The 27,870-nt window shown below is 40.1% G+C and overlaps 1 protein-coding gene across 18 annotated transcripts; it reads right to left on the bottom strand.

The window, feature by feature from the left end:
* Positions 1–925: 925 nt before the first annotated feature.
* On the bottom strand, positions 926–27,500 carry pcm1 (pericentriolar material 1). 18 transcript variants are annotated; one of them, XM_074629525.1, is made up of 41 exons: positions 27,306–27,491; positions 25,428–25,542; positions 24,071–24,319; positions 22,713–23,039; positions 20,399–20,569; positions 19,664–19,783; positions 19,192–19,378; positions 19,064–19,087; positions 18,171–18,280; positions 17,556–17,829; positions 17,316–17,466; positions 16,772–16,987; positions 16,007–16,173; positions 15,376–15,605; positions 15,084–15,226; positions 14,854–14,983; positions 14,318–14,488; positions 14,003–14,190; positions 12,811–13,020; positions 12,450–12,729; positions 12,036–12,181; positions 11,736–11,941; positions 10,315–10,498; positions 9,910–10,223; positions 9,630–9,791; positions 9,334–9,390; positions 8,986–9,158; positions 7,207–7,338; positions 6,365–6,494; positions 5,393–5,560; positions 5,181–5,269; positions 4,259–4,393; positions 3,945–4,148; positions 3,749–3,808; positions 3,506–3,656; positions 3,082–3,230; positions 2,911–2,971; positions 2,382–2,593; positions 2,094–2,186; positions 1,867–1,990; positions 926–1,630 (listed from the first exon to the last, which is right to left on the bottom strand). In XM_074629525.1, exons 2-41 carry the CDS (start codon positions 25,521–25,523, stop codon positions 1,605–1,607), a joined length of 6,420 nt encoding a protein of 2,139 aa, XP_074485626.1. In that variant the 5' UTR covers positions 25,524–25,542; positions 27,306–27,491; the 3' UTR covers positions 926–1,604. The 18 variants fall into 18 exon arrangements, with proteins under 18 accessions (XP_074485626.1, XP_074485630.1, XP_074485629.1 ...); XM_074629529.1 differs by having other exon boundaries at positions 2,382–2,590; XM_074629528.1 differs by having other exon boundaries at positions 14,003–14,187.
* Positions 27,501–27,870: the final 370 nt, after the last annotated feature.

Genomic DNA, 27,870 nt, shown 5'->3' with positions numbered 1-27,870 from the left:
GATCCGCCAGAGTCCAACATCAGAGCTGCGCCCCTAGCAACGGTCTGCTATACATAGCAACGGTCTGTTATATACAAATTACAAAACGAAGAACACTGTGATTGACCAATCAGAATTGGTCGAAATTTGTCGAAAAATTTCATGAAAAAAAATTCATATTGTTTGTCGTAAAATTTCATGGAAAAAGGTCAAAGTGTAGTATGTAGAAACATTTCATGAAAAAAGTCAGTATAGAATGTCGAAAAATTTCATGAAAAAAAGTCATAGTATAGTATCTGAAAATATTCATGAAAAAAACGTCTTATTAAAGTATGTAGAAAAATGTTATGAAAAAAGTCAGTATGTCGAAACATTTCATGAAAAAAGGTCAGTGTAGTATGTCGAAAAAATTTCATGAAAAAAAATTCAGTTTGTCGAAAGATTTCATGAAAAAAGTCATAGTATAGTATTTCCAAAAATTTCATGAAATAGTCAATTGTATAGTATGTCGAAAATTTTTATGAAAAAGTCATAGTATAGAATGTCGAAAGATTTCATGAAAAAAAATCATAGTATAGTATTTCGAAGAATTTCATGAAATAGTCAATTGTATAGTATGTCAAAAAATTTTATGAAAAAAAGTCAAGAGTATAGTATGTGGAAAAATTACATGAAAAAAAATTCATATTGTTTGTCGAAAGATTTCATGAAAAAAGTAATCGTATAGTATGTTCAAATATTTCATGAAAAAAGTCATAGTATAGTATTTCCAAAAATTTCATGAAAAAAGGTCAAAGTGTAGTATGTCGAAAAATTACATGAAAAGAAATTCATAATATCGTTTGTCGAAAAATTTCATGAACAAAAATCAATAGTATCACATGTCGAAAAACTTCATGGAAACACGAAAACACTGATGTACAAAATGTGTCAACGCACACCACCATTTTTTTAAAGGTCCAGCATTTTATTATTTAAAACTTATTACTGTAGTCAACATTTTTAATTAGATGAAAATCGATGGAGACTAACAATTAACAGAACAGTATATAAAGATGTGTCTGAAGGGATAAAAGTTAAATCTGAGTTTGAGCTCTTATATAAAGGAAAAAGTCTTCAAGCAGGAGACGCAATTAGCTAAAGTCAGCCAGGCTACAACTGAACTTCCATCCTACTGTAATCTCCTTATAATTAGGAATCAAGTGCAGAAAAGACGAGCTGTGTAACAATAAGGCCAAGACAAATAAAACGTTTAAAAAAATCACAACTCATGTTAAACTGATCCCAGAACCAAGAAGGAGACTAAGGCGAATCTGACCAGGAGTTTCAGGACTACAACGATTCAGACAGAGGCTTAACTGTCAGTAATCAGCAGCATAAAGACAACCCCTCCCTAGATTACCCATAAATCACATTAAACATTCAGGAATAAAATTAACTAAGTGTTGATTATGTTTAGTTGTATCTGTGCGTCAGGAGTCACAGCTAACTTGTGACCAAAATGATGAGCCTTTGCTCCTTTAAACTAGCAGATAAAGAATCAACAATCATACATCCAGAGCAGATTGAGGGTGCAAGCATAGTGTTGCTAAAAACAGTAGATTTGGAGACATCGGTATAAATCTTTACACGCTCTGGGCACCAGCAGTGTCTGAAAAACAAAAAGGAAAATACATAATTTACTCTAAAAGTGATGGACTATTAGTTATGTACAGACAAAAACAGTGGATCATTCCTGGATGCACGTACACAATGATTGGGCGATACAATTTTCAAATCGGCCACCATCAGCCCATCAACCAGCGATTGCAGGTGTAACAAGAAAGAGTGTGTTGTTGTTTTTTTTAGGGTATTTGGTAACTACACAAACAAAACTGTAATCCATACCTGGTTCCTTCAGTGCCTGTGCATTTCCCACGAGCCCAGTCAGCGACTCAGTGTTCCCATTGAGGATCTCTACAGACAGGTTGTTATTCTGCTGCTCCTCCACTATTCTCTTCTGTAGTTCCTCCTAATGTTACAGCACACAGTATTATCATTAGATCAAATGTTTTTACACCTTGGCTTCTCTTTAATTAATACAAACAGTGTTTTATTTGTTAGCTGTTACACACCTCACACATGACTGAAAGCTGCATTGGCAACTCATCCACCTTCACAAAGTCGTCCTCATCCGATTTCTGACTGGTGTTGCCTGAGCCCATCTCCTGCATCAATAATATTGATAAAATCAATACACAACAGCAGCAATAAAGGTCAAAGTATTCAGTGTGTTACTAGTGAATAATGGTGTTTTCATTCCAGCATACCACTGTTTTGGTAAAATATGTTGATTGGATAAATAGAAACATCATGAGCATGTTTTTTTTAATTAAACTGAGTATCTTCAGCCTTGGACTTACATCTACATTAATCATGACAGGGGAGTCTGTGTCAGGGCTGCTAGAGGTGACTGACTCCTTGGGGACGTCCTGATCAGCGGAGACTTCATGGGAGCTTCCTTCTGAGGCAGCAGCTGCCCCAACGTTACTCTCCTCCTCAGGACTCTGGCTTGCCACCATGTCACGGCTCTCTGCTGTGGAAGCCATGGTCCCAACTGACTTGTTGTTTGCTACTAAACAAAGAAGAAAAGTTAAAGGGACTGTTTGTAACTTTCTAAGCGTATAAATGTAGCGGGTCGGCACACATGCGCGCTCGCATAGCTAGTTTCACTGGAAAAGAGATGGCAACACTGGGCTCGGGTTTTTCAGTTGGATAATTTTTAGTGTACTCATGCTCGTTTCTCAAGATCGCCCACCCTGCCTTTAATGTTATAAAATATGATGGACCAACAAAGGGTCTAAAAATACAAGATTTCTATCAGACAAATGCCAGTTTGACATTTTCTAGCTTGAAGGAAATTCCCACTGAAAATATGAAGGAGGGCCTCACCATCATTATCTGAACTCCTCTGTTCAGCTTTGGTTTCCTGGGTTTCGCTGGGTGTTGTCCCCTGAAGCATGAAACAATTCCACAGGTCAGACTAAGAAAAGTGTGTTAAAAAATACAAGTTATGGTTGTTTATGAAAAAGATATCTATCTGCGACAAACCGTAACACTGACCTCCTGCTCCACCTGTCCATCAGCAGAAGCCTGCAAGGATGTTTGGACATCAACCGGTCCAGCTTCGAACTCCTCCATTTCCTCCTCCTCGTTCTCATCCTCTCCACTGCCGTAGTTTGTCAGGGCCTGAGTCTCTGCTTTAGAAAGACCTGAAAGAAAGAACAGAAAGAACATATAAGAATGACATGTACAGGTACATGTGTTTCATTAATGCATGCATGTATGTGTGTGTGTATATACATGAAATTGCATTTAGACAGAAAAACATTTAATGTATAGGAATTGGTAGATATTTTGATTTTCAAAAGTAAATCAAATCATAAAAATGTAATCATCTCAGTTTATACTGATTTTGGCTTTCTTTTGGGGGGGTTGTTTCTTCACTAAATAATACCAAGGGGCCCTTTTTAATATGTTCACTTACTGATGGACAGGGGGATTCCCTGTCCGTCCCCTTCATCCTCATCTTCCTCTTCCACCTCTGAAGCTTCACTGCTCCTGCTGTTTTTCGTCTCTGTTTGCAGGTAGAGCTCCCGGAGGGTAGAATCACCTTCCTGCTCAGCCTCATCTTGATCCTGGAAGAAGACAAGAGAGACATGATTGTAGCAGATTACTGGTGATCTAAGTGGTATTGACAATTTTCATTATCAGTATTAAAATGACCAACCTTGTCTTCATCTGTGTAGGCTGGAGAAATTGATTTATCTGCACCAGATATTGTATTTTCCTAATTGGAGGAACATAAAAAGTCAAATTAGTCTCAATCAAACAGACTTCCTTGCTACAGTGTTCATTCTTTCGTCATACATACTTTTATTGTATTACCAACAAATACAAAGTGGGAATAGAAAAAAACAACTTACCTTGAGACTGTGCTTTGCTCTACTGGGTTGCTCAGCCCTCTTCTTATTTTTGTGTTTGGCTGCCAAGGCGATGCTGCTGCTGTTGTCCAAATCCTGCATGAGCCTAAAGAAGGCGAGTTCATTGAAGAGGATCTCTGAGATCTCCACCAGAAGATCCTCTCCACAGTCCTTCAGAGTACGGCCCACAAATTTACTAAGAGAGTCCTGGAGCAAGAGAAGAGAGTGTGGAAACATCAGAAAGGCTGTTCTTCATATCATATGCTTAAACTTGTGTCATCTGCACTTGAAGAAATTGGTATCGTCACTGGTCATACCTGCAGTATGCCTCCCAGCTGTCGGTGGAAAAAGCGGACAAACTCTTTGCTTTCATCGTTCTGTTGGGTGAGGGTAAGGACCATGCGCCGCACAGTTGTCAACAGCTGGAGCGAGCACACCTCATCCATGTTCTCCTAATAAAAGAAAACATGAACATTACAGAGTGATTTAACTCTTAAACGACAGTTCATATTCACAGTGGCGCATCCAGTGCTGATGACATTCAATTTGAGCCTTAAAACATTTAGCAATTAGGCCTGTACGATGAGGATATAATTTTTGAATATTGCGATGATGATATGACTCGCGATAAATAAACAAATATTGAAGTGTGCATATTAGCTCTACTTATGTCAGCCTGGTTGTCTTTAAATTCGGAACCAGATTAGAATTGAATATTTTAAATAGAACTGTGTTAAATATTGTTTTCTAGAGCAGCAACAGTAATGTTTACAACAGCAAAGTCACCATATAAACTCAATCTGAAATATTAATAATATTCCTGACATGAAAATACTGAGTAAAGTTTAAAAAGAATGAAGAACACAGCTGATGTGATTCACTGTGTGATTGTGTATGTGTGGAGAACTCCTCCACAGCCCCAACACATAGCAGGGGAGAGACTTCAGCTTGATAATAAATACTAACGTTGTGGTCTTTAACCCTGCGGGTTTTGGTAATCATCCCTAAATAAAATGATTTTTCTTATGTATCGCAGCTCAGGCAGTCTTTTGCGATGTGTTTATCGCGCTTGTTCATATCACGATGACGATGAAAATACGATTTATTAGTCAGCACTATTAGCAATTCATTATTAACAAGAACTCTTATTTAATTAAATAGATAAGTTCCAAGTATGGGAAATTCATATTTTTTCAATTCCAGTACATTCTCTGCAGCTCCCTGTGTTGGTTGTCCTACCTTAAGGAAAGGAATGACTTCTGTCATGATGGCTTTGATCTGACGGTCCAACTGCTGGGTGTCAATCTGAGGACAGCGCACGTCACCTGCTGCTCACAGACACAAATCATTTTATTCAAAAAATTCCGCAAAATTAAACAGCAAAGTGAAAGGCAATGATTGTGCTGCTACGGGTCTTTGGTGTACGCAGGCAGAATCATATGATTGGGTACCTTCCACTTGGTCAGCAAGGTTAGCAGAAGGATGTTCAGAAATTGAGACTTCAGAGTCAACTGCAGCTGTAGAGCTGGCGTTGCAGGGGTTAAACTCAGCTTTAAGCTTCATGCGCTCATACTCCCTAATCCTGGCCAGAGCTTTGTCTAAATGAATCACCGTGTTGCCTATCAGAGCAGCAAAGAAAGGAGAGCGAAAAAGAGACAGAAAAGGGATACAATAAGTTCAAAATCAATGAAGCAAGAGAGAGGAGACTGTAATGGATATTAATTAAGGCTGTCAAAGTTAACGTGATAATAATGCGTTGTGATAATCACATGCAGTTTGGGGCAAGTCATAGTCAAGTCAGCACACTGACACACTGACAGCTGTTGTTGCCTGTTGGGCTGCAGTTTGTTATGATTTTGTAGCATATTATTTTGCTAAATGCAGTACCTGTGAGGGTTTCTGGACAATATTTGTCATTGTTTTGTGTTAATATATAAATACATTTGCATAAAGCAAGCATATCTAACTTTAAGGTACATTTTGAACAGATAAAAATGTGTGATTAATTTGCGATTAACTATTGACAATCATGCGATTAATCCCAATTAAATATTTGAATCGATTGACAGCCCTAATATTAATGCATCTGTAACCAGGTCTACACTACAGGATCAAACTAAGTACAGTATGTCAGCTCCTAATCTAGGTCACTGAAGTTCCCAAAATCTGAGAGTACATTTGTTCTTTGCCAAACAGTCCTCTTCTGAAAGGTAATCTTCTTTAGTTTGACCGTGTGGTGTTGACCCTGAGACCAGCCCTGAGTAGTCCTTCTCGAAAAAGAAGGTAGTAGTACCTCAATTTAATTTAGTTAAAGGCAATAAGCAAAGCATTTCAGATGAATACCAGGATGCGAAAAAGGTTTCAGATAGGTATACAGTTTTACAAGCTTCAGTCCCAAATAGTTTCTACATGCATAACTATACCCAGGTCATCGTTAGCAAACGGTTCCAGGTTGGAGGAGGTTGACATGGTGCTCTCATTGCCCACAGATTCTGCATCATCCCTCTTCTTCATCGTGTCCTGTGTGAGCCTCAAGTTTTTCTCCACCACCTCCTGAAAATGGTCAAGATTCTGTTTTGAGTCACTCACAGTATATATCTGACATATATATCCCCCAATTGTTTAGATTATAGAAGACTGGATAATTCATCACAGATCCACTTTTTAAAAAAAAACAGCATAATGCTATTAACAGCAATGGTGGCTTCTCTTGCCATTCTCCTTTTTCTGACTTGGAGAATTAGACATCTCATCCATCATTCTTGAACAAAGGTATTATTTAAACAGAAAAAAGGCCTGGTACCCAATTAGTAGAACTCGTGGGACCTTGGCCCAGAACAAAGAACACATGTCTGATCTGGCCAAAAGAGGCGTGGAGAAATGAGGGTCATTTTTATTTTACAGACAGGTTTCTGAAGTCTTGCTGTCAAGTTAAATTCAAAGACAAAGAAGATGTTGGGTGGGGAAATTAAAATCAGAGAATAAAGAGAGACATGGAAGGATGAAAAGAGACAAGGCAGGGATGGATGAAAGGAGACAAGGCTGAGAGAGAAACTAATGAAAGATGTATTGAAATGTAGAAGAGGAAGAAGGAAAAGTGATTAAAAAAAAGAGAAGGGGGAGGATGACTATATGGATCGAGAGAAGTACTTCAGGACTGGTGGAGGCCTCACTATGGAGTGACACATTAAATTAGGAGAAAAAGAGAACAAACATTAAAAATGTGTGAGAATGCCACACTGGGAAGCAATAATGTGTCTCTTACTGCATCACTGGTTGCCAAACTCTCACTGGGTGTGAGCTCAGACTGAGAGCCTGCAGCCCACACCACAGGGCCAAGAGGGGGCATCTGGTGCGCAGCTGCACTCTTCTCTGTCAGGTGTCTGGTCACGATATCCTGGCAGAAACACAGGGAGAGAATAAGTTCTCAAGGGGACATTGCATTTATATCTAAGGCCAGGCTCAGATTATAGGAGTCTAAAATTCTGACTGATTTAAAATTCTGATTAAATTACACAAATTTTAGATTACCTCGACAACACTCAAACTAAAGTGCATTTACATATATATATATACATATATATATACATATATATATACATATATATATATATATATATATACATATATATACATATATATATATATACATATATATACATATATATATATATACATATATATATATGTATATATATATATATATATATATATACGTATATATATATACATATATATATACATATACACATATACATATATATATAATATATATAAAATATATATATAATATATATATATATACATATACATATTATTAAATTTTAAGAAGAATACTAAATAGATAAATAATCACAAGAAAACATACTTTAAACAGTAAATTCATTAGAACATAATATATACATTAACACAAGATGACTAGTAGAATGAAAGATGAGACTCATTTATCCCTCTCTCATCCTCTTCTTATCTTTTCTTTATCTGTATGGTTTAAGACATGTTAACCTCAGATGTTCAAGACATTCACATTTCCACCAGCCTTTACCCTACAACCTAAAACCCATAAGACCCTATTTAAACATAGAGCTCCGCAACGCACCATCTCTGGACACCTTCAAAAGACTCCTCAAAACCCACCTCTTCACCAAGGCCTATGGCCCCTAGCTTCTGTTACATTTGTTGTGTTTATTTATGTCTTTGTTAAGCGTCCTTGGGTTTCATGAAAGGCGCTATATAAATCCAAGCTATTATTATTATTATTATTAAACGATCAATAGCACATGGTCTTAAGTGCATGGCGCACGTGCACTTAAGGTGTGTTCAACACTTTTGCTAGTTAAATGGCGCATAATCTGAAAGGGGTTGTATTTAGTCTCTTAATTAATCATAGGTGTGTTTTGTGCGTAACATGAATTTATTAAACCGATTATTAAACCAAATTAATTAAATAAAATGAATGAGTGTCATCTCCTGTACCTGGCGCAATCAAGTTCTGCTGCCTCAAACTAGCAATGCACCAACAAAGCTCCTGACTACACCTCATTTTAAGACGAACACACCCATGGGCGCACAGATGGGCACAAGTACATTTGCTACTTACACAACGTGGATGCTGGACATGAAAAAGACAGCTGCACGGTCTGAAACTAGCAATGACAGCAGCGCCGCACAATGCTGTGCACCGGGTTTTGTCTCTACCAGCCTCATGACTGAAATGTCAAAAGCCCCCATTCTTCCCCTCCTAATTGTCTCTAACGGTCTCCTGCAGGTCTGGTCTGCCGAAAAGCAGAGGTCCAAACTCTCAAATGGTTTAGAATGATTGAGAAAGCGCCAATTATGCCTTAATAGTTTGTGAGATCTCATCTATAACCAGTCAAATGACCAGATATTCTGCCAAACAACCCTTCTGACCTTGAACCCAGACAAGAACTCACCCGATATTCTCTTTAGGGACAAATCAGCCTTAATATTTTATAATCCGAGCCCATTAAAAAAGATATATCCAATCATACTACGTACAGTAGTTACATGTGTCCATACATACCTGTAGGGAATACAGCGCCCTCTGCCGTAAGTAGTCTGTGTTGAGCAGCTGCAGCTCATGGAAGAGCTCAATGAGAAAGTGGGGACGGGACTCATTCTGGGATATCAAAGTAGCCACCTCAGAGTAGATGGTTTCCCTCAGTGCCTCAAACAGCGAGAAGTCGCTGCTTGCATCTACAGGATCAAGATTTGACAGCATGAGATTTGGGTGGATACTTGCATTGTGAAAAACAATAGTTTGTCCTCAAACTTAGAAGATTTGGTTTAGGTTAAGACAAAAACAGATCATGCATGGGATGTTTAGGTGACATAATAACCACATCATGCTTGGGTTTGCATTTGAGTTTACCTGGTGCTTCTGTGCATGCAATTCTGTTAGAGAGGAAGGGTGTTCTCCAAGCATAGGCTGTGAGTAAGATAAATTAAAGTGACAACAAAGTAAATTAACCAAAAATGAAAATGAAACGTGGACATGACAAATGTGCAAAAAAAAAAAAAGTAAAGGACAAGATGATATAATTACAGGAAAAAAACACAAATGTAAAATAAGCCTAATGCAGATACTAAATGTATACAAAGAAAAACACAGACAAAAGAGGGGTGAGGTGGGTGCATAACTTTCACTACAAGTAGCTTGACCCGCACCAGAGGAGAGGTCGTTTCGTTTGTTCCCAAACTTAGTTTTGCTGTCAAGTTTCTCTCGAGTCAGCTTGTCCAACAGACTCTTATTCTGATCCTTCTGACGAGACAGGGCTGCCCTCTCCTGGACAAAGTCTGCAGTGCTGCTAACACTGTCACTCTCATGGCCTGAGGAAAAATACAAAAACAAATTAAAGAAAAACACTTGAGATGAGATTTTCCTCATTAAGTCCTTGCTAGTTTGGTTACAGCAAACAATAAAGAAGATTCAACTCCATTTTGATACCTTCACTGTTCTTGTTGTGCCCTTTGCTCCTCCTGCGACGACTCTTAGAATTGGGCGTCTTGCTTCGTGAGGCCAGGTTGGCTTGTGCAGAGGCCTTGCGCCCGGCCTTAAAAGTCTTTGTGATGGTGGTGGGGTCAACAGGATCAGGCATGCTGCTGAAGCTTTCCTGTGACGCCCTGTCAAACTCTTGAGGTCGGGGGTGGCGACTGGCAAAAATGGGGGAGGAGGAGGGAGACTCTTGGGACTCTTGGGTTTTAGATTGGCGATGCTGGACGGTGTTGTTTGCATAGGAGGTGTTAAGCCAGCCGGATGGTCTAAAGGGGTCACGTGGAAAATAAATATATGAACAATAATGTTTACATGAATAAATAGACATGTCTTTTCAGGCTAAAGTGATGGACATACCTGCTCTCTGTGGTGGTGGTGTTGAGAGGAGAGCGCTGCAGTGGAGGAGGGAAACTCATGTACTCCGTTTTACTTGAGGCGTTGGGGTCTAACTGCTGCTTGCGGTGGTCAGCGGTTGCCTGACTTGCTGCACCCGGGGGGAACTCGCCCATGGGACCAGGGAAGAGTGGATACAAGTTAAAGCCTGCAGAGTGAAAGAAAAAGAAAAAAAACTTAATTTGCTCTGCGTTTAAGTGTTAATGATCCAAAGAATCAATTAAATCATGACAGTTGGACTTTTGGCCTTTCATTTCTGCATGACTGAGTCACTTTAAAATATATCACAAATTCAAATGCTCTAATTGAAAAAGATTACTCATACCAGTAACCGCAACATTAACACTGTTTAGGCAGTGTACAATTACATGAAGATAAAAAAACAAAAATGTCTACATTTTCTATATTAATTTCTTGAACATTCTATACTTTTATTGCAAAGAGACATTGCAAAGATTTTCATAAATGCAATGACATATTGAAGGTCATACTTTCATTGATTTTGGAATAGCGAAGAAGCTTTTTAGAACCTAGGGATGCCACGAGAACTGAAACTTCGGTACCAAATTGATGCCAAAATTCTGAAAATGTGACGGTTCTTGTTTCTCTGCAGGTATCGTGAGGGCTCGAGACTAACGCCGTCCCGGGGATGATAGAAAATGTGTTTGAGACGCAGTTAAATCACTATCGACGCGTCCAGGGAAAGCACCCTAATTTTTTTCCCGATGATGCTACATTGCGAACAACAAATCTGTGTTGAAATTGGCAGGACGAGAGCTTGCTAAAATTAGCTGTTAGCTCCGTGCAGGACTGTGATGTCTTGCTGATTTCAACAAGGGAGGTGCCAATTTACCTTATACTGCATTCAGTACAAATAAGTATTGGGCGAGGGTAATTTCTAACATTATCATGATGTGTTCAAATGTAATCTTGTAAAATGTAGTTTTTGGTGAGAAACTTGAATAAATGCAGTTGTTTGAAGCAGATGTTTTTACAGCAATATGAAATACATAATAGAGAGGGAATTATGACCTGTTTAAGAAGGCACTTTATAGATCACCTGAGGGGATTAACCTCCTAACAAACGGTAATAAAGGAGTGAATGTTCAAATACATGATTTATTGTTTTACTTTTGCTTTTTACCGTGGTATCGAAAATTGTGGAATTTCACTGGTATTGGCTACTAAATTTCTGGTAATGACATCCCAATAGCACTCTACATCACTTTAGTTGGTCTAAAGAAATCACTGTAAACCCCGTCTTTTGAGCCTCATGTAGATGTTTTAGCTTTCTGTTGCTTCTCATGCATTCCATTCTAGACATGTTTTGTGTGAGACGACTTGAGAATCTGAAGCTCGAGAGCTAATAAATATTCATGACATACTGGGAGGGAACGGGGATAAGGCAGCAGTTGACATGTTGTTGGTTGGAGGATGAAAGGTAGAGGAGAAGGGGAGGAAGACACCAGGGGAGGCAGAGGGACCGGAGCTGGGTTCCTGGGATGAGCCATGCTTCTGTGTCTGCCGACCTGCTGTTGAAGAGGAAGCCTGCTGATGCTGCTGAAGGAGGTCATTAAGGACCTGCTTTATTCTGCAAAAAAAGCATGACAGAAAATAGTAAATTTAAAAAGATGACCTATTTGATAGTAATAAAGAGGTGTACTATTGTGTACTATTATGTTCACCTTTGTACGTTGTTTTGCTGCCAAGCCAGCTGGGTGTAACACTGGTTGAGCTGGTGCATGACCAGGTGGACCTGTGGTGATGACAGGTTGTTGGATAACACACTGTACTGACCTGTCAGCAGGGTTTGCAACATGTAAGAGAGTGTCTGTGGAAGGAAGTGAGAGAATTTTTTGTTTGAAACAACTGTTTCATTGTGTTTAAAAATACAAAGTAAAAAGGCACCTAAACAAAGACCGGATAGAAAGCTATGAGTGGAGTCTCCACTCATAGCTTTTTATCCAGTCCAAGAGAACAGTGGCTGCATTGACAATTCCACTATAACTTCAAATTAAGTCTTCAAATGCGGTGCAAGCTTGTGTCAATTATCACGGTCAGTGTCCGTGTATACGCATTTATTTGTTCAGTCCACCAACCTGCTGGTCTTGCAGGAGTGTCTGACACATGCTGGTGCTGAAGTCCAGCTGTCTCTGCAGCTGGCTGACCTGTTCCTGCCACTGGCCTGAGCCCTCAGCGAAGGAGAGCTCAGAGGCCCAGCGCAGGTTCTCTTGTCGCCGTGTGCCTCCATGCTGGCTCGTCGCAGACTGGTTCAAACTTCTGGACTGCTGCTGTTGTTGTTGCTTTGCCCTAGTCTTGTTATGAAGAGATGGATTCCCACTACCTTCACCTGAGAAGGCTGGTGGAGGCTTCAGGTTGCTAAAAATACAAAAGATGTTTTAAAAGACAGATTACAGATATCCGTGCAATAGAATTCTTTCTGCCTCCACTTCGTCTGACCTTCCTTGATTCTTCCTGTTACTGTAGGAGCACTGGTTCCTGCTGGATGAGTAGATGTGGATGTCGTCATCAGAGCTGCTCTCTGCACAATCATCATGCTCCTCTTCCTCCTCCGCACCCATCTCTGAGTGATATTCATCCTCATCGTCATCTTCATCATCATCATCATCATCAAGGTGGCAGGGAGTGGAACCCCAGGTAGCCATCGTCCTGAAGATACATCGGCAAAATGGTAAAATGATGTTGTCTTTCAATGTAATAACCATCAGTTTTAATCCCTACTCCAGTTTAAAAAATAAATCAAACTAAGTAAGACTAATCACAACAGCTCTAACAATATGTTTGAGCAAAGCATGAGAGCTCATGTTGTACAATGTGGCTGCTGTAAGAGTTTTATCTCCTGTTTTACTTATAAAATATGTAAAATAACTAGGGATGTAATGATTTCCAAATCTTTTTAAATCGAGAATCGATCAAAATGAGCTTTCGATTTTGACCTTCAAAGTCTCTCCACCCTTGCCTACTTGCACGCGTCCGGCCACTGCCGGAGTTGGAGATGACAGAGAAACAACAAAACTGTAAAATCCTCCTGCTTCCTGAAGTCACCACTGTGGTAACATGTTGCCTTCCTCGAACTGTTTGTCAATTTCAGCCACAGTTTCACTTTAAAATAGATTGTGTGTCTACATCGCTTTGTACGGTAAAGCATGTACCTGCCGAAAGGAACATCATGGTGCATTTAGGTGTACCTCGTTAACTCTGAGAAACTCAATCTGTTTTTGTAAAGTACCCTCCTGCCATCTAGTGGATCTTCTTTTTGTTGTTTAACAGTTTGTTGACTGGTGAAATAACTTATTGTTATTACATATTATATAAATTATTTAAATTTGACCATATGGCCTTAGTGTGATACATTCCAAAAAATGATCATGCTTGATACCATGTAGCCTCTTTTTTGAAGAAAAATTTGAAATTGTAAATGACGGGCATAAAACCTCTTTACGATCTTTACAAATCAGCACTCCATAGTCCAACAATGACAAAGTCAGTGCTGACATTTTTTTTTTTTTTAAATCGACAATCAAAATGATTTGTGGATTTGGAGAATCATGACACCCCTAAAAATAACTAAGCTATTGGACTTCTATCTCGGACTTGGTGAGACAGGCCCCTAGAGCAGTGTGTCTCCTACCTTTCATCCCTACTGACAGGCTGTGAGGGTGTAGCAAGGCCTTCTGAGTCGTCAATCCGCCTGGGAGAGGGAGAGTCACTGAGACCACTACGTCTCTGGTGTTCAGCCATCAGAGACTCTAGGTGCTTTCTGCGCTGTCGCAGTTCTTCCCGCAAGATCTGGTGGCGACGCATCTCAGACCATAGCTGCTGACAGTGCAAGAACAGAGGGCAACAGTTAACTGTAATCTGTACGGTTCTGACAGTAAAGATCTCACTGTGACATTTGACTAGTGGTAGCCATGGGTCTTTGTGTGTGCAAGGTGGAGTTTGTTACCTCATTGTCAGTGACTGAAGAAGTAGCTGCTTCTGGAGCAGTGGGTTTCAGCACAGCTGAGTTAGTTTGGGGTGCAGAGGAGGAGGAAGCCAGGACAGTGGCCGGAGTAGAAACTGCAACTGGAACCTTCCTCAGCAAGCCCTGCTGACTCACTGTGCTGGACACAGATGACTAGAAAGGAGACCACAAAAGGTGAAAATGGTATATTTCTAAATACAAATATGTAACCCTTTAAAAGGGATTTATTAGGTTATTAGGTACACCTAGCTAAAAGTAATCCAGTCTAATACAACAGCCGTGTAATAAATACTACCTTCATGAAGGTTCTAGTTTTGTTGAAACTGTTTTATTGAAGTGTTTATTCATATATTTTGGAGGCTGTAGTTTATAGTGTTCTTCTACATACTGATTCTGCTTCGTAGCAAATCCTAGTTTAGATTCTTGGAATATTATGTGAGTAAGAGTATGAGTAAGAGTGTGTTTGTGTGTGTGTGTGTGTGTGTGTGTGTGTGTGTGTGTGTGTGCGTGCGAAATACCTGGAGGTCAGGGCAAGCCCACTGCAGGTCCTGGATTTTGCCTTGGATTTCAATGAGCCTCTGGCGCTCTTCATGGAGCTGCTTCAGCTCCTGCTTCTGCTGACGCAGCTTCTCCTCATACAGCTTCTCCCTGTGTCCACAATAGTTTGGATGTAATGCAAATTAAATCCAAGCCACAAACACACAGACAATAAGTAAACATTCAGAATACAGTCAAAATAATGTTTTACCTGGCCTTGCTGGAGAGAGTGAGTTCTCTGGGATTCTGTTTAGATCCAGCCCCCAACGACCCGGCCGCAGTAGCTCTGGTATTATTTGGCTGTTGGTGTAAAGCTTCATCCTCATTAGCTGTTGTGGCATCAGTGTCGTCACTCTGGAAAAACATTTAACCGAGCATCTGTTTTAGCACTACCAATAGGAGTTGACAAAGTCAGACATTTCTTCAAATCCTACATATTTAGCAACTTTTCCTTTCATTCTGCCAATCAAGAAGTAACAATATTATTCTGTCGTCTGCCTCACCTGAACCATGGCCACCAGCTCCTGAAGCTGCCGGAGTTTCTGCTTCGCTGTGTGCCGATGAACCTTCTGGGCAAAACCGCCATTGTTCCCCAGACTGCTTCTTCGACTGGACCCTGATGCCTCGCTGTCTGGAGCCACAGCCTGTGCCCCTTCATCGTTATCGAGGCCGTCGTCATCCTCATCGTCATCCTTCACCTGATTATAGGGAGTGTCCCTGTTGTACTGGCACGCTAAATAAAAGCAATGATTCAATTAAACAGAGGTAGTTTGTAAAGGGATGTCATTTAAAGGTGGGTCTCTTTCCCTCCTTAAATGTTGCATTAACACAGATCTTTAAATAATGAGCTACTGAAACCACAGGACTCTGTCATAAAAGCCACATTACCAAACTAATGGATGTGAATTTTCTGTTTCAAATTTCATTCTACAGTATGATACAGCATATGTCTGCATCATTGTGCCTCTGTCAATACAAGCGTGAAAGAAGAGGCAGTTTAAAATACAGTGTTGATAGTCAAATGGAAGGATAACAGTGAGCTGCAGGCAAATGCAATAATAATAAAATGAATACCCAAAAGGAAGATACAATCAGCTGTAACAAGGATCTGTGCAAGCATGTGCATGAGTGTACCTATGGCTGAGGGGATGTTGAGGCTGCGGAGGTTGGCTGCCGACCGGTTGTTGATCTCACACTCAGTGTTGAGTCTGCCATCACGGTTGTTAGTGGCACTGCTCCTGACACTGCGCCTGTTAGTCAGGCTATTCAAGTCTGTCCAGTTCCCACTGCGATGCGGGTTTCTAAAGACAAAGTGCAGTGACAGTTATGGATGCATCTAAAACTGCAAAGGTGGATAGAAAAAAAGAAGAAAAAAAAATTCTCTGAATATCTTTGAGTTGTGAACAAAACAAGACATTTGAAGACGTCATCTTGGGTTTTGGGAAACACTGATCAACATTTTTCACCATTGTATGACATTTTATAAACCAAACAACTAATAGATTAATCAAGAACATAATCAACAGATTAATCCACAATTAAAATAATCATTAGTTGCAGCCCTAAATACATTACAATGCCAGTAGTAGAATTACACACACTGTGACTTATTGTAATGCTAAATGTGATCATACTGTAACTTTAGCGGAGCCCATTGGTGGTGTTTAAGCATAATTTAACAATTTGAACACAAGCTGAATCTGTGAATAATGTAAAGCTGTAAAAAAAAAGTTGCCAATTAATTCTCTCTTGATCAACTAATTGACAAATTGATTAATCGTTGAAGCTCTAGTATAATGATTTATGCCTCGATAAAAGTCTAATCAGCCCTTTAGTTATTCAGATTTTTTTATTTTTTATTTAATTTATATAACCATCTATTTATTTAAAGAAACACACCTGATGTTAGTTACAGGCTGGCGGTTCTCCTGCTCAGAGTCAAACATGGCCTCAAACATAGAACCGTCCTCTGTCTCATCTTCCTCCTCCTCTTCCTCATCATCATCCTCTTTCACATTCTCATTGACCGCATCCACCATCATATCAGATGTCTGCTCGTAGTACTGAACCAATTCCCGCAGCTCATTCAAACGCTTGTGGACCTCCTTCAGCTTCCTGTGGGGGAGTCGAAAAGAACATGAAAATGTGTGAGTGAAATGCAGAAGTATATTAGGCTAAATAATTAAAAAGGCGATGTGACAAGCCAGGACGATGTCTTCACAACTCCCTCCTCTACTAATTTTCAAAGTACAGAGTCATCTACAGAAAAGCACCCCTATAAAAGGGTGGGGGGGCTGAGTGTCTTGTTCAAGAACACTGTCAATACAAGGACATGCAGTAGGTTTTGTGGCTGCAAGGTTTCACCACACCACCCCCACTCTATACAACACCCCGGTGCTGATATCTGACCTGCCTGTTCAGCGGCTTGTGTTTTTGTGTGTACCTGAGCTTGTCTGTGGAATTGGAGCTCTCCTGGTGTTGCGTGAGTGAAGGACGAAAGGGAGTGGAAGCTGATGCCCCATTAGAGCAGAGAGCAGATGGACAATCTGAAGATCTTCCCATACTCAGTCTGCACTGTGTTGACAAGCCACGACCTGCAAGGAACCACATACAGTTCATCTACACTTTACAGGGAAAAAAGCCACAGAATCACTTCAAAAAAAGGCTTTGGAAAAACTCTTACATGAGTTGTTGTTGAGTGTCTGGTCTCTCAGTGAATGCAGCTCCTGCAGGATCTTGTCCATGGTTTGCTTTTTGTCTTGGAGTTCTTGGAGTTTAGTGAGTTTGGCACTAGCAGCTGCTGCCCCAGTGTCTAGACCAGTGTGGGGACCAGATGCAGAGTGGAGGAGAGGCCTGTGTTGAGGTGGACCAACAGCATGGGGAGCCCTAGACCAGCACACCTCTCTGGAGAGGGAAAGGCTCTCTGCCTGACGACGGTTGTCTGGCACTGCTTTAGTCTACAAGGCATAAATAATGGAAAACTTGAACTATACATTTGTTATTAAAAAGTTAAAACACATTTGATGAAATATTTTTTTTAAAGTTCACATGGCTTATCAAATGAGAGGTATACTTAGGTGGACATGCCAACATTATAGATTATGTCTCTTCATAACAAATTGTATATAATAAATATCTTCACATACTGACATTGATAGAATGCTGTTATAATTATTATTAATACTTAAAAACTGCAGCGTAAGAGTCAGAAGACAGTTTAATGTAGGCTATATTTCTAGATGACATAATGCTATTATTTAAGGAGGCGATGGCAGCCCAAATGCATAGTCCACTGTACCTGAGAATCATGTAGCTGGTTGTGGAACCGCTGGATCAAATCGTTTAACTCATCATTCAGTTCTGATGTGATGCTCAGGCCTGAAACACTGCCTGTGGTTTCTGTGACAACTAATGACAACAGCAAACGTCAAATTAATTAAACATGGGAAAATATTTGTTTACGCTAGAGCTGTCAAAGTTAACGAGATAATAACGCCAATTTGTTTTAACGCCACCAATTTCTTTAATGTATTAATGCGACTTGCAATTTCTAGGTTGTAGCAAGCTAAGTTACAAAACTAGAGTGAAGATACTGGTATCATATGAAACTAAAAACCTACGGAATCCATTGGTACCAACCACATCATAGTAGCGTGTCGTGAGGGAGGCTAAATGACGCTCCAAACTTGCGCTAAATTTTGTACGAGGAAAACTGGCATGGCCATTTTCTTGACCTCTTTGGGCAAGTCATAGTCAAGTCAGCTAACTGACAATTTGCCATGTTATGATTTGAGCATATTTTTTATGCTAAATGCAGTACCTGTGAAGGTTTCTGGACAATATTTGTCATTGTTGTGTGGTGTTAATTGATTTCCAATAATAAATATATACATACGTTTGCATAAAGCACGCTTATTTGCCCACTCCAATGTTGATAAGAGTATTAAATACTTGACAAATCTGCCTTTAAGGTACATTTTAAACTAATTAAAAATGTGGGATTAATCACGATAAACTATGGACAATCCTGCGATTAAATATTTTAATCAATTGACAGCCCTAGTTTAATCATTAAAGATGACTTCAAGTGGTAGAAACTTTTAACATATTTATAAGAAATATTGATAAATAAATATGCCTTCCATAATATCATCAGTTCTTGCAATTACATTTTCATCAAAAGGATTCTACCTGAGTTGTCAGCGATGCGTCGGTCTGGAAGAAAAGTAATGTATACTACGTTTTCTTCTGGAAACACACAACTAATGGTCTGCAATTGATCGTGAATGGGCCTGGGACTGTGTTAGTGAGTATCTCACCAGTGTCTTCGATCACGGCAAGTGCCTGCTCTGCACTGTCCTGCATGGCCATAAGTGCTTCCTGTCTGCCCTGCAGGGCCCGGAGCTGCTCCTGCTGCTCCAGCATCTTCTTCAGCAGTTCATGCTGCTTACGCAGATTCTCCAACTCTTCCTTCTGGTCAGCTCGCACTGTTTCTGGCCTACCGCCCTGCAAAATTCACATCCACATAGCATCACAAACACTGACTCTACCAAAACACAACAACAGTGCTGCGGTCCTACTCAGCAGAAAAGGTAAAAGAGGCTTGTCAGGAACTGACACAGCAAATAAAACTAACCTAAGATGATAAAAGCAAAGGATGGACAAATTGCCTTGTTTATATTTCCTCATGTCTAACTGTAAAGACAAAATACAATTATCTTATACTAATACGTGTAATGCAACAGAGACCTGCTTCCCTTTTGGGAAACACAAATGCACAAATGTACACACCGTTGCATTTGAGGCATCTGAGGAACGGACCTCAATGTTGAGGGAAGTGCTCTCAGCCAGTGAACCTGAGCCCACTGCAGAGTCCAGGGTCCCTACATCATCCTCGTCATGCTCCCGTGTCTATAGGGATAGAAGAAAGAACAGCAAGAGACTCAAGGATAACTGAAAAGGAAAGTATGCAGTGTAATCAACAATTGTTTGGCATTGTTAAAGTAAAAACTTAGTAGCTGATAATTCAAAACACAATGTGCTCCCCAAAATGCTCCATGTATGAGAAAGCCACCATGTACAAGCTGTTTAAATGTGTGGGAATATGGGGAGCAAAACACCTGCAGTGAATTTTACTCTCTGCATAACAAAAAAAATATGTTTCTGGCAAATACTACTATATATTTCACAGAAATTCTCCAATCAAGGCAAAGTGATACCAAACACAAAACTAAGCCATCTTGCAGCAATGAAAGCAGCATACTACTGAATGTCATAATTTCATCATCACATGAAACATGACTTGACTGTTGGAAGTGTTTCAGGCCACCGACAAAGACAGCCATTAAAAATATATGTGTGGCAAGCTGCCAGGATAACAAAACAAACCGGTTCCTTTTCAACCACAAATTAGCTAACAATCAAGCTTGACTGAAATTGTATTCCATTGCCTGACAGCATGAGAAAAGCAAAGAACAACATTCATTCTGAAAAAGATTAAAAATAAGAAACAAATGACAGACTAACCAGCATTTTCTGCAGGAACCGTAAATAGGAGCGCTCCTGCTCCTTGAGGTGGTCGATGAGATGGGAGAGGCGCTCCACATTGGCCGGCACATCATTCTTCTCCACCAGGTCGTCCCGCATGGAGCTGGCCTTACTGATGTACTCCCGGATCTGTACCAGTTTGCTCACCACCTGACACCGTGGGGAGAGAGGAGGGTGGTGTATTGGTGTGGGTTTCAGAAGAGTAAATGAAAAGAAGACAGAGAAAAGACGTAAAGAAAGGTGAGCGAGGATCTGTAGCGACGGCTCAGACTGGGCTAAATAAGGGCAGAAAGGGGTTGGGCACAAAACTCGCTGGGCACCAGGGGTGGCATATTTATAAATTGCCCTAAATACAGCCTAGTTTCAGCTGCGCTACCGCTCCCTCACTTTCATCCTAGTTCTGGTTTCACAGAGTGGCCTGGAGTCCAGTGATACAAAGACACTGTCATGTGTACATATGAAAAGGGACTCATTTAAATTAAATGTAAAATTAATGTCATTCCAGGCAGGATTAGTACACTTAAACCTCCAATGCCTGATTTTTCTGGGCAGCAGAAGTTGTCAACATAACACTGACATGTCATCATCTATTACATTGATATAGCTAGTTAGCAAACAGTTGCTTATTCACACAATTAACATTTACAGAGCAATATTACATTACATTATTATTTATAGCTGCTTTAACTAAAACCTAAAATGCTACACATCTCCAGGCAACCTGAAAAAGCAATCATTTTACTATGCACTTGGTTTAGTTTCTCAGAAACTGGAGTGAACACTGGTGTAGCACTGAAAGGTGACGAGAGCTTCACACCCTGAAAAACTGATAAATGAGAGTAAATTACTTTTTATATAGCTAACATCAGCCTCATAAGCTCTGTAATGGTGGCTGACTCAACATAATTATTTATCTAACATTTAAAGAACCTAACACTATATTCTCTAACATGTAACTATATAAATGCGTGCCATTCATACATGCAGTCGATTTACTCTCCTATAGTAGCTGCTTGTCAGTTTATATTTGGCGGATATTTTGGCAGACACATACCTTCCAAAACAGGTTACTAAAGAGACACATTTTACTGGTTGCACATTTAATATTTGTTAAGACAGAAAAAAACTCAACTGATCTTTGTTTTTCAAAAACAAATTTCATCAAATCAACGACATTAACTTTTAGTGTCTACTGTCACCGTAATTTGGGTTTTACACTGGAGAACTATCTGTTCTATATTAAAACATGTTCCAGTTCTGTTCCATTATTCAGCGACCTAATTTCTTTAAAGTTAATGACATTATTTTCTATATCTTTTTTTAACCGTGCTAGCAGTATGGTTCCAGAGATGGCCATGTTGGTCTGTCTGTTCTTCAGTCCATCACTCTGACAAAAACAATTGGATGGATTGCCTTGTACAGACATTTATGGTACCAAGAGGATGAATCCTAATAGCTTTGGTTATCCTCTGACTTTTCCTCTAGCAACACCAGCAAGTCAAAGTTTTAACAATATTCAGTAAAATATCTCAGCATCTACTTGATGGTTTGGCACCGAATTGTGTACAGATTAGGGCTGTCAAAGTTAGCGCGATAACGCAAATTTGTTTTAACGCCACTAATTTCTTTAACGTGTTAACACAATCGATCTTCCGGAGGTTGTACCGAGCTCAGTTTTAAAGCTAGAGTGAAGACTGACATCCTATGAAACTAAAAAACCTAGGGAATCCCTTGGTACCAACCATGGCATACTAGCTTGTCGCAAAGGAGGTTAAATAACACTCCAAACTTGCGCTAAATTTTGGCGAGGAAAAACTGTCATGGCCATTTTCAAAGGAGTCCCTTGACTTCTGACCTCAAGATATGTGAATGAAAATGGGTTCTATGGGTACCCACGAATCTCCCCTTTACAGACATGCCCACTTTATGATAATCACATGCAGTTTGGGGCAAGTCAGTCAAGTCAGCACACTGACACACTGACAGCTGTTGTTGTCATCGTTTTGTGTTGATTGATTTCCAATAATTAATATATACATACATTTGCATAAAGCAGCATATTTGCCCACTCCCGTGTTGATAAGAGGTCTTTAAGGTACATTTTGAACAGATAAAATTTTTTTGCAACTAATCGCGATTAAATATTTTAATAGATTGACAGCCCACAGATTTGTGTGTTTTTGAGACCAACACTTCATTGTTCCACTCAATCCTCAGACTACAAAGCTTCAAGTGGCAGTTAACAAAAGTAAGAGCTGACTAAAACCTTGGCAATAACAAAACAAAATGTTACCTGGCTGCTGTCTATTCTCGACTCTCCTCTCCCATATTCTCTGTGCGGTAATGGCCCTCTGTCGGTGCTACCACGGCTGAGCCTTTGAGTTTCCTTCGTAGGAACCAAAGGGGTTAACGTATCCCTGAGTCCCGGGCTCTGCTTCTTAGTTTCCTTGGTGATAGCTGGTGTGGCTGGGGCAGAGGACGAGGGAGGGAGCAGCTCCTTGCTTTTGTTAGTGTTTACATGCAGAGGTAGGAAGTTGTAGGGCTTTTTGTTTTCTCCAGCTAACTGGCGCTGGTTGTTGGCAGCTGTGGCACGCCCCTGGGAGTCACTGCCAATGCTCCTCTGTGTAAAAAAAGAAGATACAAGTCAGACAAATCACCCCTCAAGCTTCTGCACATTTTCTTTTAAATACAAAAAAACAGATACGGTAGGTGTTCAGTTTTTTTTCAATGTTAATGAACAGTTTTTATATCATTCTTTTCTGTCAAAAAGTAGAAAGCAGTGCCCCTGCTGCATTGACACAAATTCCTCTCCCTCACTTCAGCTTTGTCCACGATAGAAGAGTCTTACAAATATTTCCACAGCAGAACAAGGTCAGTCAAACAACCCTATACCAAACTATGAAAAATATGCTATCACTTCCTCTACTCCCTGCGAGTTCATCACAGCAATGCATTGGAATTTTATCACTGAACAAGTGATGCAACTTTTTATTTTGTGTGACAGTGTGACAGTCGTTAAGATTGCTATTCCATGTCCTTGAGATTCCACAAAAGGCATGAGTCAAAAGTGAGACTTGACATGATTAGCCATCTACAATCAGCAGAAATGAGCATTAACACACCTGCGTGCTTGCGCCATGCATGCTCATGCTGGTCAAAGACATACAATCAGGGACCTGTTCATAAAGATGTTTCTCTGCAGCACAAGTAGTGGTAAAAAAATCTGCATGGTACCTTAAAAGTCAAATATTGAATCCACTGTGATCCCATGAATCTCATACTTGCAGTACTACAGATTACCACACACACTTACTCCCCATCTAACAAACAGCTCTATAGTCATATATAAATGGCAGCAAATGGGGCCAGTTAACAAAACCATTTAAACCACAACATATGTGACATGACAGGTACAGCCATCTGCAGTCAGTTATTGTCAATGCTGGCTTCTATTTTAAACTGTTTCTGTTATTAGTTTGTCAAACCATCAGCTCATTGTGGTGTCTCTGTCCACAGACTGAGCTACTCGCCAGTGCCCAAACATCTACCGCATGTCACTCATGCCACCGTATGTCAAAAAAATCTATCCTTGTATGCCTGGAATGTGAACTAACAACAACATATTGACCACACTGAACAGAAACAATTCACCTCATCCAAGTCTGTGAAATTGATTCTCTGACGCAGCTTGTCCAGCTCAGCCTGGTCTGGGACAGACATCTGGGTGGTGTATTTGATGTGGGGTAAGGAATGAGGAGTGCGTCCTCTCCGGCGACCAGCCCCAGGGGTGGACTCTGGTGAAATATCATTAGTCAGGCGGCTCTCCACCACCGCAGCCGACAGCTTCTTCTTGTTCTTCTCTGATGATCGGTTGGCTTTCTTCTGCTGAACACCCCAGTCCTGATCAACAGCAAAAACATTTGCATTCTTATTTAGGTTTACTTTAATAGGCATTGTGTTGGATACTAGACTGATGTGGACTGAACGCATTTATAATATCGTAACTAAAATGGGTAAGATTATTGCTGTGACCAGGAAATGTTCTGGATATGTAACATCAAGCAATCTGAACCAAGCTATCCAAGCTTAAGTTTTGTCACACCTTGAGTACTGTCCAGTCATTTGGTCATACGCAGCAAAGAAAGATCTAAAAAAAAAACTCCCAGATTAGCTATCCATTGTTCAATGCGCACAAATGTTTTTTAAATTATTTTTTAACTATCATGGCTTCCTGTTGAGAGTAGTTTACAATCCAGTCTTCTAATCTTCTTCAAGAATGTCTTAAATGACAGGAAACCACAGTATTGTATGGACCAAGTAGTGTACATCAGTAGAGAACATAATTATCAGACAAGACAGGCCAGTTCAGGATATGTTTTACCAGCTAGACTGAGAACAAATCTCCTCAAAGCTACTGTTATTTACAGAGCTATTACAGGATGGAACTCTTTACCGAATCAAGATAGTAAAACAAATACCAGAGCCACTTTCAAGAAAGCATTAAAAAAGTATCTAATGCAATTAACTGCATGAACGATAGTTAATGATTCTTCTGGCGTGCTGATATTTTATTTATTTGTTTGTTTGTTTGCTTTTGTTTGTATGTGGTGTCTTAAGATTTGAAATATGTATACCTCATTGCATGAAATTTGCTGGCATCATTTTTATATAAGGTAATGTGAGTACAGAGATTTTTGTATGAGATGTTTAATGATGATAATTGTTTCTGATTTATGTGTCGGACCCCAGGAGGACTAGCTGGTGTCATGACGTCAGCTAATGGGGATCCTAATAAACTGAACTAATGGGAACTGATGCATATTATGTACATATCAATATCAATAAGCCATGATAGTGACATGACTGTAAGCTTAACATTACAGAACAACATGTACTGCATTTTAGAGTTTGAATTCCAAAATTATGGTTGGAAATTGGCTGGATAATAAAAGTAGAAAGTGTTGAGATCCCCTCAATTTTCTTCTATATGGTTCTGATGAGCCCTTACCAGGTTGTTGAGTCTATCTTCCAGAGTGCCATTGCTTACAGTCCAGTTGTGCAGCTCCTCTGCACTGTCATCAAAGGGGCTCCCTCCGGTTGCCATGTCACCCACTTACAGCTTGCTGGAATCCACAACAAAATGCATACTGGTCACCACACAGAACAAAAAGAAAGTTATACAAGTCTACATTAAAAAACATTATAAGAAAAGGACATTTTAACAGTCAAGGAAACAGCTTGCTGGAACACAGGACCACAGAACAACAAGCATGTTAAACAAGCTTAAAGGGTCCCATATTGTAAAAAGTGAGATTTTCAAGTCTTATTATAAAGCAGATTTAAGTGCTATATAAATACTGTTAAACTACCAAATCAATATACGGAGAAACACACACAGCCCATATTCGGAAATTGCGCGTTTGAAACAAGCCGTTAGGATTTCTGTCCATTTGTGATGTCACAAATATACAATATTTAGACCATTACACGGTTTTAAAGGTAAACATACTAAATGTGTCCCAGCTTATTTCATGTTGCAGTGTATGTAAATAACATCAGCTGACATGAAGTAAACATGGACTCAAATTGTTGCCTACCAACGCAATTCCATTGCAATTCCATTGAAATGCAATAAAACGGAGCGTTTCAGACAGAGGGTAAATACAGGTATATGCAGGCAGACAGTATGAGGAAAATAAAGTGTTTTTTGAACATTACAGCATGTAAACATGTTCTAGTAGAAACACAGAATACAAGTATGAACCTGAAAATGAGCACGATATGGGACCTTTAAAACAACAAACAAGAAAGGTCATTTCAGGAGTATATATGGAAGATAATCTACTAACTAACGTTAACTAGTTGTGGTTCATACCTGTCACTGTGAGTTAACCTAACGTTAGTGCCTAAAAACGACAGCAAACTTGACATTTAGCTAACTACTTAACCATGTGAACTGGGTTACCTAGCCAACAGTAACGTTAGTTACCGTTCGCCATCAGTAACGACGTTTTTACTCACCGTACGTTACACACTGATATGACTGTCAATGTTAATAACGCATATCGGTTTTTATATAAATTGTTGCAGCTAACTTACAGTAAAGCATTAAAATGCGTCATGTCTTACCAACGAGCCGTTAACTTTAGCTAACTCTCCAATCACGACCAGCTTGTAAACATCAGTACGGTTGACGGTTTACTGGCTACTGGCTATTTTTGCGACTTAACCGTTAGCTGCCGTTGGTGGGTTTTGGCCCGCTCGGGTTCCCGGGGAAAACACACAATGAGAGTAGCTGAGAGCTTCCTGTCACTACTGCTCCTCTTGCATAAACACCACCAGCTATTGTTAGCTTAACGTGCAGAGAAAGTGCAGCAATCCCCTCTTGTAGTTAGCTTTAACAAACCATAACAATGTGAGAAACTTTACTAGCTTTACGTCTGTGACCTAGTTATTGTCCCACAATCGCCATGGCAACACGCAATACCCCCGAGCTAGCTGACCTGCTGCTCAACGCTGCTTCACCACAACACAACAACACGTTGTCCTTATCTGTGTCGATCAAAACAATCTACACATTACGCTAAAGTTGTCGAGCTTGCTGTGGTAGCTCGCTAATGCTACCTAGCTGGAGCTAACTTTAAATGCCACCATAGAAAGTTGGAAGCAACAACAAACATCTCAGCTTAGCGAAGCTCAACTTTAAAGCGTTATAATCACGTTAGTTAACGCACTGAGATAAGGGTGTGCAAACTGTAGTGAGTAACCCACATCAACATTAGCTAACGATACAAACGCAGCAGGTTTAAAAAGCTGGCTTCTTTTAGTCATGTTATTTAAACTGCGCTTGCTAAGTTAGCTTACAATGTAAGATATCCTGTATTACCATGCAGAGGGAGGGTGAAGGAAACGTCGTTGCCTAGTAACGCTACTTCATATATTACAATAAAGGTTTTACAGATTCTCTCTGATTCTGGTAAAAAGCCATTTGATATTGATAATAAACGTCGTATCGGTTCCAAAACAGGTCCCAAAACGCAGCAACTCATGGATGTGATCCTGGCCTGGTATAAACACTCCCATCCGGCAGGCGGCAGGATAACATTACTAGCTGTCTTGGTCGCGTCTAACCCGCAAATTGCGAAATCGGATCTGAATTATCGCGAGACTGGCTGCCCGACCATTCGAGATCATTGCCTCAATCTCAACAATCTCGCGAGAGTTTCCTGGTTCCCTTCTAGCCACTACCAGCCAAGGCCTATGGAAAGGAGGCTAGATCATGCGTCATCAACGCTTCATATCCTTGGCGGTATAACACATGCGCAGTAAGATCTGGCGAGCCAATCGCCGAAATTGAGCCAATCGCAACACACAACCGCAGTTTCAGTCACACTGCGCATGCGTAATACCCTAAAACCCGTGACCTAGCCTCCTTCTATAGGCCTTGCGGG

This window comes from Sebastes fasciatus, chromosome 3 (genome assembly GCF_043250625.1).
Source record: "Sebastes fasciatus isolate fSebFas1 chromosome 3, fSebFas1.pri, whole genome shotgun sequence".
NCBI classification, from domain to species: Eukaryota; Metazoa; Chordata; class Actinopteri; order Perciformes; family Sebastidae; genus Sebastes; species Sebastes fasciatus.
This window is presented reverse-complemented; position numbering and strand designations above follow the sequence as displayed.

Excerpts from the sequence above, each read along its gene's own strand:
- pcm1 (XM_074629525.1), bottom strand. The coding sequence starts at position 25,523 with ATGGCAACCGGAGGGAGCCCCTTTGATGACAGTGCAGAGGAGCTGCAC. Across the intron at positions 18,281-19,063 it reads ACGCATCGCTGACAACTCAG|TTGTCACAGAAACCACAGGC; the intron begins GTAGAATCCTTT and ends TGTTGTCATTAG. Across the intron at positions 1,631-1,866 it reads ACAGGCACTGAAGGAACCAG|ACACTGCTGGTGCCCAGAGC; the intron begins GTATGGATTACA and ends TTTGTTTTTCAG.